We start from the raw sequence: 13052 nt of genomic DNA, 5'->3' as shown, positions 1-13052 counted from the left end.
GAAACAGAGGTCATTCTACTCTTGGTTCAGGCTAGGAACCTTGAGACATTGCATCTGGATGTGTCCATCGGAGGATGTCACTTAAACTGTTTCAAGCTTGTATGTCTATTGCATCTAGTTGCTTAGATCTCCCTGTTCTTAGAAGAGGTGGGCAAGATGAGTAGCAGTTTTTGCTTTCTGATCCATGGATGAAACTGAAGTACTACTTGAAGAAGATGATGCAGAACATCTGGAAGTTGCCAGCAAGTGCCCAGGAAGGGAAATGGACCCAATGTCAATTTAAGGGAGGATCAGGATTGGAAAGTCAATACTATTCATTCAAAATTCAAGTCTCTAGGGGTGCCTGACTGACTCAGTCAGTAAGGCATGTGACTCTTGATCTCAGGGTTGTGAGTTCAAGCCCCATGCTGAGCAAGGAAATTTCTTTAAAAAAAAAAAAAAATCAAGTATCTCCTGATAAACTTATTCCTTAACACATCTTGCTGGAAGGGATGGTGGAGACAAGTCCACAACTCTTAGCCAGCTCAGCTTAAGCCTCACTGGAAAGACCTCCCTTAATATAGTGGAGGATGAGAATATTAGGAAAAATGGACCTTGTGAATGTCTATGGCTAAGTGCTTTTATCACTAGTAGGCGCACTCCTGCAGAAGAAGGCCACATTATGCGTGAGAATCCTGGCCAGGTCAGCCTGGGGGAACAGGGCTGATCATGGCTTCCCTGGAGTTCTACCAGAGACCCATTACACATGGGTTTTCTAGCTGCCTTTGGACCATCAGGTAGCCAGGGCTTACTTGGAACTTGAAATGATTCTGGGGCAGTAGTTCTCAAACTTCAGGATGGTAAAGAATCACCTGAAGAGCTTGTTAAAAAATGTAGATTCTTAGACTCTAACTTCAGTGAATTTGGTTCAGTGGTTTTGGGGTAGCCCCTGGGAGCTTGTATTTGTAACGAGTTCCCAAGAAATGTTGATGCTGCTGGTCCAGGCACTACACCATTTATGTAGCACCAATTATGTTTGGGAATTTTATTGGCTGGATTCTGGTTCCACATATCCAATGAATAAATTGCCCTAAGTCTATTTTGATGATGTCTCCTGGGTTTCTGATCCTGCAGAAGACTCTACCTTAGGAATTCTAGGTATTACTGGCCTTTTGAGTGATCTAATCCTTCTGTTACCTATTGTCATTGGGCCACAGATCCCAAAAGATCTCAAGAAACTATAGAGACTGGATTTTATGGGTTGTATCATGACCATGAAATTGTCCCATGAATTTTTTTGGTGCTGAAAAAGACAGCGATCTATCAAGATTTTTTCTTCAAACTTTCAAACTAGAAAAATCTAAAGCTCCCTCTTCCTCACCAGGATTGTAACGTTTCCTCTTTTTGCTTGCCTCAAACTCCATTTTTTTTATTAAAAGTTTTTTTTTTTTTAATGTTTATTTATTTTTGAGAGAGAGAGCAGGGGAGGGCCAGAGAGAGGGAGACAGAGGATCTGAAGCCGGTTCTTGCTGTCAGTGCAGAGCTCGATGCAGAGCTCAAACCCCACGAATCGTGGGATCATGACCTGAGTCAAAGTCAGCTCAACCGACTGAGCCACCCAGGCACCCCTGCTTGCCTCAAATTCTTGAGAAAAGCTTATACTCATTCTTTAGCCAGAAACCTGAGTCCTTAGGAAATGAATACAAGAGACTTTCGGTGGGAGTGTATCTGGCTTCCAACAGTACCAGTTGGTTCCTGGGCCATATTCTTAAAATAGAAAAATGACCAATTACAGCTTTGCCAAAACTACATTTGGTGTAATCCAGAGAATATGTTTTTAAGTGTCTGAAGGACTCAGCCACAGGAATCTTGATGGTACCAGCCAAGATATCTGAGGTCCAAGGATGGCAAAACCCAGGGACCATTTAGTACTCATGGGGGATTCCAGCTAAATAGAAGCTGGGATTTGGACATGTCTGGGCAGGTCTGCTGAATATGCAGGGCAGGCATGCCTGGAGTCTATTTACATGACAACTTTTGGCTGAAGAATGAGTGTACGCTGATCTGAATGGAAAGTGGAATGGGAAGAACAGAAATGTGTCTGTCTTAGGACTCAGGTTTTGATAAATGTTCTTTAAGAAATGAGTTTATTAATTAAATAATATATCATCTTTTTATTTCTTGGAATTATACAATTTACATTAGGATTTTTGATAGTTTGAAAATAGTTTATTGCTATCTTTAGGAGACTATAGATAGGGTAGGCAATCATATCAAAATGAAAGAAGATTGATTTAATTTAGTTTACTACCTGGGATTAAATTGGGTGTGTGAGCAAAAGGACAAAAGATACACATATTTTGTGGCTTTGGAAATATTGGTGGATTAGTGAATCTTTAAAAATTTCTATAGGAAATAGTGTATTTAAACTTGCTATTTTCAACTGTATACTCTTTCTACACCACCTAGTACTTTGTGAATTTTGTTAAATATTAACATGGCTGAAGTACTTTAAAATTATATTTACCTTTAAAAGGTTTATTTTACATTTATTTATTTTTGAGAGACAGTGACAGAGCACAAGTGGGGGAGGGGCAGAGAGAGACTGAGACACAGAATCCAAAGCAGGCTCCAAGCTGTGCACAGAGCCTGACACGGGGCTCAAACTCACAAACCGTGAGATCATGACCTGAGCTAAAGTCAGACGCCCAACTGACTGAGCCACCCAGGCGCCCCTATTTACCTTTAATTTAAAAACTGTTCACAATTGTGCGTCTGGTCTTGATTAGTGCTATTCCTCATTCATTGCATTTTTCAAGATAGAGTTTGGTTGATGAGCCACAGTTCCACCTTTGCTTTTCTTTAATTAGTAAGAATTATTATAATCTTAGAGAACGCTGATTGACTGACTTTTTAATGTGTCAGACACCCATCTAAGCACTTTACAAGTCGTATCTCTTTTAAGCCTCACAGCATTATTATGAGGGAGACACTTTAATTATCCTGACTACATACATGGGGAAACTGAGGCACAGAAAGATTAAATTACTTGTCTAAATAACAGCTAGCAAGCAGTGGAGAAAACCAGGGCTTAGAGTGTTTGCGGTGTTTTAGCAAAGGTACTAATGACTCTAAATTTTAAGATGATTACAGAAAAGAAAAGGCTGTTTCTCAGTTTGGGTATGGTTTAGGTGCCAGGAACTCTCTCATTGCCAATTTTGATTCTTCAGGTAGCCTTGGTAAAGTCACTGGAATTATTTTCCAGAGACTTTTGTTCATACAAATGATTTTTTAAATGACTCTGAGCTGTCATTTGCTTTCCTAGAGAATGAGAGAAGCAATGTACTATGCACCTCTCCTTCTTGAGAATGATTTTAGATTTTTAAACTTTTTATTTGCATATAAGTTCAAACTCACAGAAAAGTTGCAAAAATAAAGATAGCATTAAAAATACCCATATACCTTTTACTCAAATTCTCTTTACTGTTTACATTTTACTCTAATTCTTTCCATTTGTGTGCTTTCTCTGAATACATATGGGAAAAAAACTAAAAAGTTATTTTTTTTCCTTTTAAATCATTTAAGGGTTAGTTACATAGTTTGTGGCCCTTTCTCCTTAATACCTTGATGTGTATTTCCCGCGTATAGGGATAATCTCTTTTGTGACCACATTACAGTAATAAATTTCAGTAAATTCAACATTGATTCAATACTTTAATCTATGAACAGTATTCCAATTTGTCAATTGGCCCATTAACATTATTTATAGCATTTTCCTCCTTGGGTACAGGATCCAGTCCAAGGTCAGTTACTGCATTTAGCTGTCATATTTGAGAATAACTCTAATTATGCCAGATTTTATTTTTATCATATTCTAGAAACCATCTCCACACAGCATATACAAATCTTAATTTAGGAGGACAGCTGATGGAAATTAGACTTCTGATAGATTTTTTTTGCTATTACTTGATATTTTAGAATCCCTAATGATGATTAGGATGTAGTCATACTAATTAAAACTAGTTTTAATGAGTTAACTAGCTACTAGCAACTGTTTCTATTATATTGTATGCCTAAGCTAAAGAAAGTTAGATATTTTTTAGACATTTTGAATCATAGTTGAAATTCTAACAATAGCTTAATGATATTGATCTAATTTTAAGTTTAGAAGAGACTTCTATTTTTTTGGTACTAATTAGTTTAATACAGGATTACTGAAAAATAGGAAACTCCAAGAAGGAAAATGTGATACTGTCTAGTGTCTGAAAGGAATGATTGATGCTAACAAATATAAAATATAAATTTTAAATAATCAGGATGTTGTTTAAAAGGCAAGCTGTTGACTTTATCACTCCCCCTTGCTAAGACACACATTGGTGCCTGTTAAATCTGACATTTTTACTCTGATCGTCAATGGCAGCTTTAAAGCGTCTGTAGTATCCCAGGACAAAGTAACAAATCAACTCCAGGAAGGGCTGTGAAACTATATCTGCTGGCGCTTTCCTTTCCCAAAAGCCCATCCCCAGTGGCATGCCAGTAGCTTCTGGGCACTGGAGAAGTTATGACCCTGTCTTTGCTGGGGTTAATGGCAGCCTGTTGGTCTTCTGCACCTCCCTTTCACCTTTCCCTGGGAAACTGGGGCTGAAGGCTAACAAACCCTACAGGTTCCCAGTCATTATATAAACTGCCTACCCAAAAGGCCCTTCCGCCTCCACCAAATTTGGTGACCACAGTTGAGAGCCAAGAGTCTCCTATAATCATTTTTAATAGTTATATTAAGGAGGGTTTTCACAAAAGGGACATTTAAAAAATTTTTTTGTTTTTAATTTTTATTTATTTTTGAGAGAGAGACAGAGCACAAGCAGGGTAGGGGTAGAGAGAGATGGAAACACAGAATCCAAAGTTGGCTCCGGGCTCCAAGCTGTCAGCACAGAGCCCAACACAGAGCTCGAAACCACGAGCTGGGAGATCATGACCTGAGCCGAAGTTGGACGCTTAACAGATTGAGCCACCCAGGTACCCTAAAAGATCCAAACTTAAAAGGATCTTGGGTCATGGTTTTTGAAAGAAAGATCGTTATCTACTTGTTGAGCAATGTTGGCAATATTGACTGTTCTTTGCTCTTTCCCTCCCACAGACCCAGTCCTCACTTCTTTGCATCTTGCATTCCTTTGATATTTTTAATACACTTAGGCAATGAATTAGCACTCAATGGATTGAAAAATTGTATTACCTTGTTATGTATTATGTGTAAGGACCACTAATTGATGCCAGTATGAAATCTTAGGCTCTAATAGTGGGACTCGTCTGTCTTAAAGTAACCTGCAAAATATTGACACACAGTCGAGTGTCATCACTTAATCCTGATGAACCATGCATGTGGTTGTGGAAATCCACCTCTGCCTCATCCTCACCCCGAGTCCCAAGAACTCCAACATTAATGCCTAGTTCTGTAGTTGATATTCTGATTTCTAAAATGTGCTTGTCAAATATTAGGCTATTTTCGTTTTTCCTTGGGATGCACTTTGTTTTTTAAAGATCTATGATCCATTTTATTTAGATGAAGGAAGATAAAGAAAGGGTTCCCCTGCTATGGAGAAGACCATATAAATGGACAGGCAAGATGATGGTGCTTTTAGGTATGTAGTAACTCCTGTCAAGGGGTTGCTGGACCTCAGATCCCTTTATGTGTCAGACTCCACTGAGGTGATTTGCAATTTACCTTGCTTTGGAGCTTGTATTGTCCTGGCTCACTCTATTTCTTAGCAAATATATCATATGCACTTTAACTCAAAAGCCCAAACGACTTCTCTAACATCAACAATTGAGACCATTGGCTTTTTAAAATTTTTTTATTTTTTCACTCATCATTTATTTACAAATACACATTATAACTTTTATATACATTGCACATTTACATGGTAGAAAAGTACAAAACTATATATTTAAATGAATTTATATTTAACTTGCCATGTTTGAAAATATAAAATTGCATCAGAAAAAAGTATTATGAAAAGCAAGAAACTTGAACTGATAAAGCTTTGATATAACTTTTAGCGACACGTTGTTTGAAAAGGAACTAATTTAAAAGGTACAGCAGAGTAGCTTACAGGAAACACCTAACAAAAGGTTGAATGTATAGCATTCCCTTCCTTCAGTCTCCGGGTACCCATATCAATTTCTTTGGATTTGTAACATCTTAAAAGTACATTATTAGAATTCTAACATTTCTATCACCCCTTCTCTCCCAAATCATGACAAGAGAACTGAACTAGGAGTTTCCTCAAAGATGTATCCTCTGTACCTTCTATTTGAGTCAGTTATAATGCCTTTTGGTCAGTCAAGATTCCTTGTAAACAAAACCCGAGGGATCATGTATGTACAGAACAGGCAGCAGAGAATCCAATAAATAAAAAAACATGACAGAAACTGACATGCAAGTTTGTTAAAGTGGAAAAGAGTCTAACAACAGTGAGATGAAGGGAGACAGATGAGTGAGTGAATAGTAAGGAATGGACTTAAATGGTTTACAAGGAAAAAAAAAAAAGCTTTTACTTTACAAGCAAGAGACCTCACAATAAATAACAACTGCTCTTCCTTTCACGAATAAATTTCTTCAAAAACAAGGTGTACAGTCAACCAGACATTTTATGTATAAATTATAAAACATGACACAGTATAAATAAATGTCTACAAGTCTCAACTATGGGCCTCATCCAGTAGACCTCACAATGACTGCCTCTCCGTGTCCAATGAGTAACAAGGTGGCCTGGGAGAGAGCTCTAGGACAAACGTCCTTTATGTATAGTTTTCCCCCCAAATAAATAAGCATACACTTATTTACAGTATGGACAATATATTTTTTCTTTTCTTTTCTTTTTTCTTTCTTTTTTTTTTTTTTTTTTTTTTTTTTGCCCAAAGGCTATATCAACACTGAACATTGGTGGAGGGTTTACCACTCTAGAATGGAAGATATAGGAAAGCTGTAGTCCTGGTCTTCATCTTCCTCTTCCTCCTCGGTGTCTTCCGAAATGGCTAGATGGGGGAATACAGGGGAGCTGTTGTTTAAATACGGACAACAACAGCGCAGAAGCAGCTCAGTGTATGTTTTCAAAGCCCTCTGAGACAGCCATATTACAGCGTTGCATTTTTATGGGACTTGCAGTGAGATGCTTTGTTTTTGGCATCTGCTGTTATGCAATAAGTTTAAAAAGCATTTTGTTTGTAAACATTATCTATGAAGTCAAAAACTGCAGAAAGTTCTGAAGAATCAATGGCTCAGGTTTTACGGGCAGATTCCTGAAATTAGATAAAAAGCGCTCGTGTTCTAGGTATAACTGCTTTGGGTCCTTAATTCAGAGTTAGTAGAGGCAACTGCGAAAAGCAGCAGCCCATGTGTGATCATATACAGCTGTCTTTGAAAAAGAAAAAAAAAAAAAACAAAAAACTTTTGAAGCAGTTAGTTTAGATTCAAGTGTTAATAAAGCAAACGGCCAAGCACATTACTACAGCAAAAGAATTAAGGGCAAATGACTAGAGCTAGGTTTTTAGAGGCAAGCCCGTTGATGATCATTGGACAAGTCCTAATGCTGGGAAACATTCCAGGGAATTTTTCTGTGGACCACTGAATTGCTGGTGAAATTTAGCAGCTACCTAATTTAAATTTTTTTTTTAACGTTTATTTTTGAGAGACAGAGACAGAGTGTGAGCGGGGGAGGGGCAGAGAGTGAGGGAGACACAGATTCGGAAGCAGGCTCCAGGCTCTGAGCTGTTAGAGCCCCATGCGGGGCTCGAACCCACGAACCCACGAGCTGTGAGATCATGACCTGAGCCAAAGTCAGTCACTTAACCGACTGAGCCACCCAGGTGCCCCTAGCAGCTACCCAATTTAAACAGAAATGGGCTTATATTGGAAGGTTTTCGTGCTTTTGAGGTCTCCGTTCCCTAGGGCTTGCCTGGGAAGGCCTCACATTGCGGCGAAGGTTAGAAACTGTACTTACAGTTGCAAGATCCGGAGTGCTTGACTTCCAGCAGCACACCTGAGGAGCAGGCAGCCTCCTTCATGGCACACTCACTGGCGTAAGTGGCATTGTCACTGGCACAGACAGGCTCCTCGGACTTACTCTCGGGGCACAGCTCATCGCAGAGGGAACACCGGCCTCTGCCAACCTTGAAATCCCATAAACACTTTTTTCCACCAGTGCACTGGATATCTTCACAGGACTTTGCTTCTAGGATATAATACACCTGTGATGAGTAAATTGCTTTCCCTCCTCTCCCTGTTTTTCCCTTTCTTTAGTCCTCTGTCAGTAAAGACAAACATATAGCTTATGATTTGCTAACAGGATAATGGAGATCTCATGCAAAAATGCTTGACAATAAAACTGAAACTTAAACACACACGGTCCCTACACTCCCTACTAGTACACAAAAATAGTATTTTGGGGGAACAGGTTACCACAGTATCCTGGAATTAATAAGGATTTCATTATTTCCCTCAAGTGAAATCTTTTGAAAAATAAAGAATTCCATCAGTATTAGAATCTGATAACAGATTTTCAGTAACTGTTAAGCAATTATTTCTTGCTTACAGCAAGTCTAGCACCTAAAAAATGTGTAAAATTGAGTGAATTCTAAGTTTTCCAAGACAGAAAGTTGTTTCCCATTTCTTGCTGGCATTTCAACATATATGCCAATGCTTCCAGAAGATAACTGTTTCCTTGAGGAATGCTGTGGTTACCACAGTTTACCCAAACTGGAGACTAGTTCCCCCTTTGGTGAAACTATGCCTTACGGGGCAAATCTGGGCTTATTTGATTGACCTCACAGCTTTACCAGTAGAACTAGCCTTTCTGACCATGTTTCCACTTTTCCTTCCTTAATCCAGAATACCTACTGATACACTTTCCCTCATAGGCTAATCCAATCGATCTGCCCAGTAGGCAGGTAGCCTTCCTCAGGTGACAGGCACTGGAGTAGGTCACTCCATCATTCCCACAGAGATACTGTTCAGAGGAGGTGGGCTCTGGGCAAATCCGGTTACACGTCACACAGTAAGCATTGTTAGTCTGGTCCACCACACATGTGGAGCTGCCTGGACAGAAAACATCCCGACATGTCTCTGAAATAAAGAAGGAAAGAAATACACATTAACAATAGGCACTTCCTGGCTGCTCGGGAGTGAGCATTTGATATTATCAAGGAAATCATAAAAGGAAGCACCCAGCTTTTCAACAAGCACTTTGGGAACCCAGTGGTTTCAAGAGAAAATCTATGACCCTAGGTTGGTCCCGTCTGAGTTCTTAAGAAGTCTTCAGAACATTAAAAAAGTCTGCTTTGTTTTGCATCATCATCATTATTAGGCTCTTAGGGTGGACAATACCACACCCCAGGGGTCTTCCAGTGGGTCCACCTCAGGTGGAAAGCTGGAGGGGGGGGAACCAGGGAGGACCTACTTTTACATTTGCCCTGGTACTGGACTTCCAGTTCCGGCTGCTCTTTACATCTGGCCTTGAGGAGTGCACATTCGTTGCGGTAGGTTTTCCCATCCAGCCCGCAGACTGGCCCTTTCCAGGTGATGTTGGAACAGTCTGGGGCACAGACGCAGCGGGGTTTGTTCTTCTTGTTCATTCGGCACTTTTTCCCGGGTCCACAGTCCACGTTCTCACATGTCTCTAAGGGTTGGAAAGAGGGATGGATCAAAGCCAGGGCCAGGCAGTATGCAAGTCAGCCAGGAGGGCTGTGGAGGCCTTGCAGGACCCACCCTGTGGCCAAGAGTTCCCGCCAGAGGGGTCCAGCTCTCTCCTAGTAGTTGAGGAGGGGGTGGGGATGGGGGTGGGGTCAGTGGTCTGCACCCTATACTCAAATCTCTCTCAAAGAGTGCGAGTTGGTTGGCTCCACCACCACACTTGGCCAGTGAGTCCAGGAACCTCTGGCAACCATGTTTTGCCGGCAGTGTGTACCAGGCAAGATTCAACCCGAAAGTCTTACCGGGACTGCGGGAAGATAGAGGGAACCCACGAACGCACCCCAGCTGGGCAACGGGGAAGGTGAGGATAAGACGCCCTCTACTGAGGGCCTGGAAACTGGGGAGGAAGAGTCCTACCTTTACAGGGGATGCAGTTGGGGGCGCCCCCGTTGAAAATCATCCACTTGAAGAGAGTGTTGTCATTTACATCCTCCTCGGTCCACGAGGTGCTCAGGCGGCCGGTGCTGCAGCACTCCTCCTTGCTCAGTTCGGTCTTGTACAGGACCTGGCAGCGGCCGTTCTTCGCTTGGCGGAGCCAGCAATTCCCAGCTGCGAGGAGACAGGGGTGGGGAGGTGGGTGAGCGAGAGGAGAGGCGGAGTAGGGGGAGGGAGGGGGCGAGGTGGCGAGCTTGCGAGGGAAGGAGGAGACCCAGCGGGGATGGGGCGGGAGTGACTGTGGAGGAGTAGAGAGACATGGGAGAGAAAAGCAGAAAATAAATGGAAGGGAGTGAAGGGGTGGGGAAAGGGGGGCGGAGGAGACGGTTGAAGAGGTGGGAGGTGGGTGAGGGGGAAGGAGAGCGAGAAGCCAGAGCGCCCCAGCCATATCAATGTCAGTTACCAGTGACCCAGACACAACACGTGCAGCTTGCATTGACTTTTACTAGACTGTTTACTTTTATTCGTCCCATTTCATAACCTGCAGCGACTCGAAGAGCAGATTAAAGAACCTGACAAAAACAGGATGCGACGGATGTTTTTACATGTTGGTTTCATGTAGGCGGTACGAGTATTATTTGTGACAGAGGTTAAGAGAGTAGGAGAACTTGAGAGAGGGAGAGACCGACAGACACACACAACAGGAACAGATCAAGCAAAAGGCACTTGTGAAAAATGAAAGCAAAAAAGCAGCCGGGCCCTGCCCGGAGCTGCCCCGCGCGGCCTCGAGGCGCAGCCCGCCCGCCCGGCCCGTTTTGCAATCCGCCAGACCCAGAGGACGCCCGCGGCCACCGCGGTCTTTCGAAATCTCCGAGGGCAGCTTTTCTCGGCGCCCACGTCCGCGGCACCCAGGCAGCGCCTCGCCCCGAAAGGTGAGGGCGGCGAGGGGGCAGTGCCCAGGGGGACAGCTCACAACACACTCAAAACGGTAACGCTAAAGAAGGAAAGTTACACGTCTGTCTCCAGGAAAGTGTAGGGGAAAAAAGAACAGGGGAAGGGGCGGCTTCCTACTATTTCACGGCAACATATACCTAGCTCATACCTACCGAGAGAAATCTTTGCAAGTACTTTCCCCTCCCCCCCCTCCCCCCGCCTTCCCAGGTTCGCGTTTGGGTCAGGAAGTCTTCTTAGGAACCATCAATACAATTTGAACAATCATTGGACCGCAAGCTGCTATTATTATTATTTTTAAAAATTGTGTCCGAAGACTCACTGCAATAAATTTGATTAAAAAAAAAAAAACCCAAACTTTAGAAATTTGCTCTTAATGCATCTCAGAAATTAAAGAAGTTGTGAGGTCCTTCCTCGCTGTTCTCCATAAAGTTAGTCGGAGGAATGAGGCACAGAGAAAAAAAAATTGTGAACTACTCAAAACACTCCGGGGTAAATTTTTTTTTTTTTTTTTTTTTTTTTTTTTTTTTTGCGGGGTTGGGGGGAAGGGGTTGGAAGAAGCATCCACTAGGCAGAAAACTACTTCCCTCTAAAATTTTCAGCACCCACATCTCCAAGTTTGGGCAAAGTTGCTGAAACCACGTCCCCCGGCCACTGAAGAAATTTCAGTATCTACCCCCAACCCCCAGTCATTTTTTAAAGTATCCAAAAGATGTGGGAGGGAAAGAGGTTACAGTGCAAATGGATCGACTGAAATCTCCAGGCTACTGATGCCTGTCCCCTTCTTCAGAGCCAAAATAGGGGAGATAACATCTAAACTCATTATGTCCAGAACTTGGAGCATCTAACCCTAACTACTGAGAGAGGCTCCAGCTTACTCCCTTTCCTTTTAAAGGATAACCGCGCTCCCAACTCGGCTGGCAGTCCGAAAGTGTCACTGCCTTCAGTTTTCCCACTTCACTCCATCCCGGAGTCGCTAAGTTGGTCCAAAATCTTCCGAGAGCAGCGTTGCTTAGAACAGACCCGGTGCAGACGACAGTAAAGTACAAACCCCTGCCCGCAGCCGAGCCTCCCAGCGCATCCCCCCTCGCTTACCCTGGGCGCTGCGGTCCTCCATGAACTGGCAGAGCAGCAGCAGCAGGAGGCACAGCCCGCCGGGCTGGTGCCTGGGACCGACCATCGTGGGGGCAGACGCGGGGCGAGGAGTGCGGCGGCGCGGGGAGCGGGCGCGGCGGCGGGTGGCTCGGGCGAGCGGCGCGCGTCGCAAAGGCGAGCGGCGGAGGGCGCAGCGATCCCGGCGCAGCCCCGCGCTCGCCGCCGGCCGCCCGCGCGATTCAATGGACGTCAGAAGCCGGGCGCAGCCGCGCTTTAAATCTAGACGGGGGTCTCCGCGGTTTGCGGTGGGCGGTCTCCCAGTGTGTGGGGCAGTGGGAGGGCGGCCGCGAGCAAGGGTGTGCGCGGCTCCTTGGGGGTGGGGAGCTTTTAAAAGTTCAGTGTGAATCAGGTGACATTTCCCACCTTCTGGAAACCCTTCCCAATTATCTGTTGGAGGTGCCCGAAATCAAAGCGGCAGGAGGGGAATCGCCGAGTTCTTATTTGCGTAGGAGGGAGAGGGAGGGGGAAGGCGGCCGGGCGGGGGGTGGGGGCGACGCTTCGGGGGTGGGGAGTGGGGAAGAACACCCACTTCAAGTCCTGCACGCCGCCGCTCGCAGGCAACGCCGGCGCGTCCGGGGTGGCGTGTCTGTGTGAGTGTGAGTGTGTGAGAGAGAGTGTGTGTGTGTGTGTGTGTGTGTGTGTGTGTGCGCGCAGGGGGGCGCGGTGGGGGCGCTGGAGGAGGAGGCGGCGGCGGCGGCGGCGGGCGGAGCGGAGCTGTGGTGGTGGTGGGGGGGAACCCGGGAGTTTGTCTCTCCTCCCGCTCCTCCGCTCCAGAAAGACTTTGCAAACGCCCAGAGAGCCCGGAGCTGCTGAAATACCCGGGTGGCGGCCGGGTCGGAGCGCG

General features: G+C 44.2%; 1 protein-coding gene across 3 annotated transcripts; it reads right to left on the bottom strand.

Annotated features, from left to right (window-relative positions):
- Positions 1-5812: 5812 nt before the first annotated feature.
- On the bottom strand, positions 5813-12661 carry FST (follistatin). Of its 3 annotated transcripts, none has more exons than XM_019464329.2 (6): positions 12149-12661; positions 10085-10276; positions 9435-9653; positions 8876-9100; positions 7980-8207; positions 5813-7014 (listed from the first exon to the last, which is right to left on the bottom strand). In XM_019464329.2, exons 1-6 carry the CDS (start codon positions 12231-12233, stop codon positions 6932-6934), a joined length of 1032 nt encoding a protein of 343 aa, XP_019319874.1. In that variant the 5' UTR covers positions 12234-12661; the 3' UTR covers positions 5813-6931. The 3 variants fall into 3 exon arrangements, with proteins under 3 accessions (XP_019319874.1, XP_019319875.1, XP_019319873.1); XM_019464330.2 differs by having other exon boundaries at positions 5813-7278; positions 7980-8210; positions 12149-12657; XM_019464328.2 differs by having other exon boundaries at positions 7980-8210; positions 12149-12657.
- Between the last annotated feature and the right edge of the window lie 391 nt (positions 12662-13052).

This window comes from Panthera pardus, unplaced genomic scaffold, assembly GCF_024362965.1.
Source record: "Panthera pardus isolate Hobbes unplaced genomic scaffold, ASM2436296v1 HiC_scaffold_2, whole genome shotgun sequence".
NCBI classification, from domain to species: domain Eukaryota; kingdom Metazoa; phylum Chordata; class Mammalia; order Carnivora; family Felidae; genus Panthera; species Panthera pardus.
This window is presented reverse-complemented; position numbering and strand designations above follow the sequence as displayed.

Coding starts and splice junctions, on each gene's coding strand:
- FST (XM_019464328.2), bottom strand. CDS start 12,233: ATGGTCGGTCCCAGGCACCAGCCCGGCGGGCTGTGCCTCCTGCTGCTG. Junction 10,277..12,148: donor GGAGGACCGCAGCGCCCAGG/GTAAGCGAGGGG, acceptor GTCTCCTCGCAG/CTGGGAATTGCTGGCTCCGC. Junction 9,101..9,434: donor GTACCAGGGCAAATGTAAAA/GTAGGTCCTCCC, acceptor TCTTTATTTCAG/AGACATGTCGGGATGTTTTC.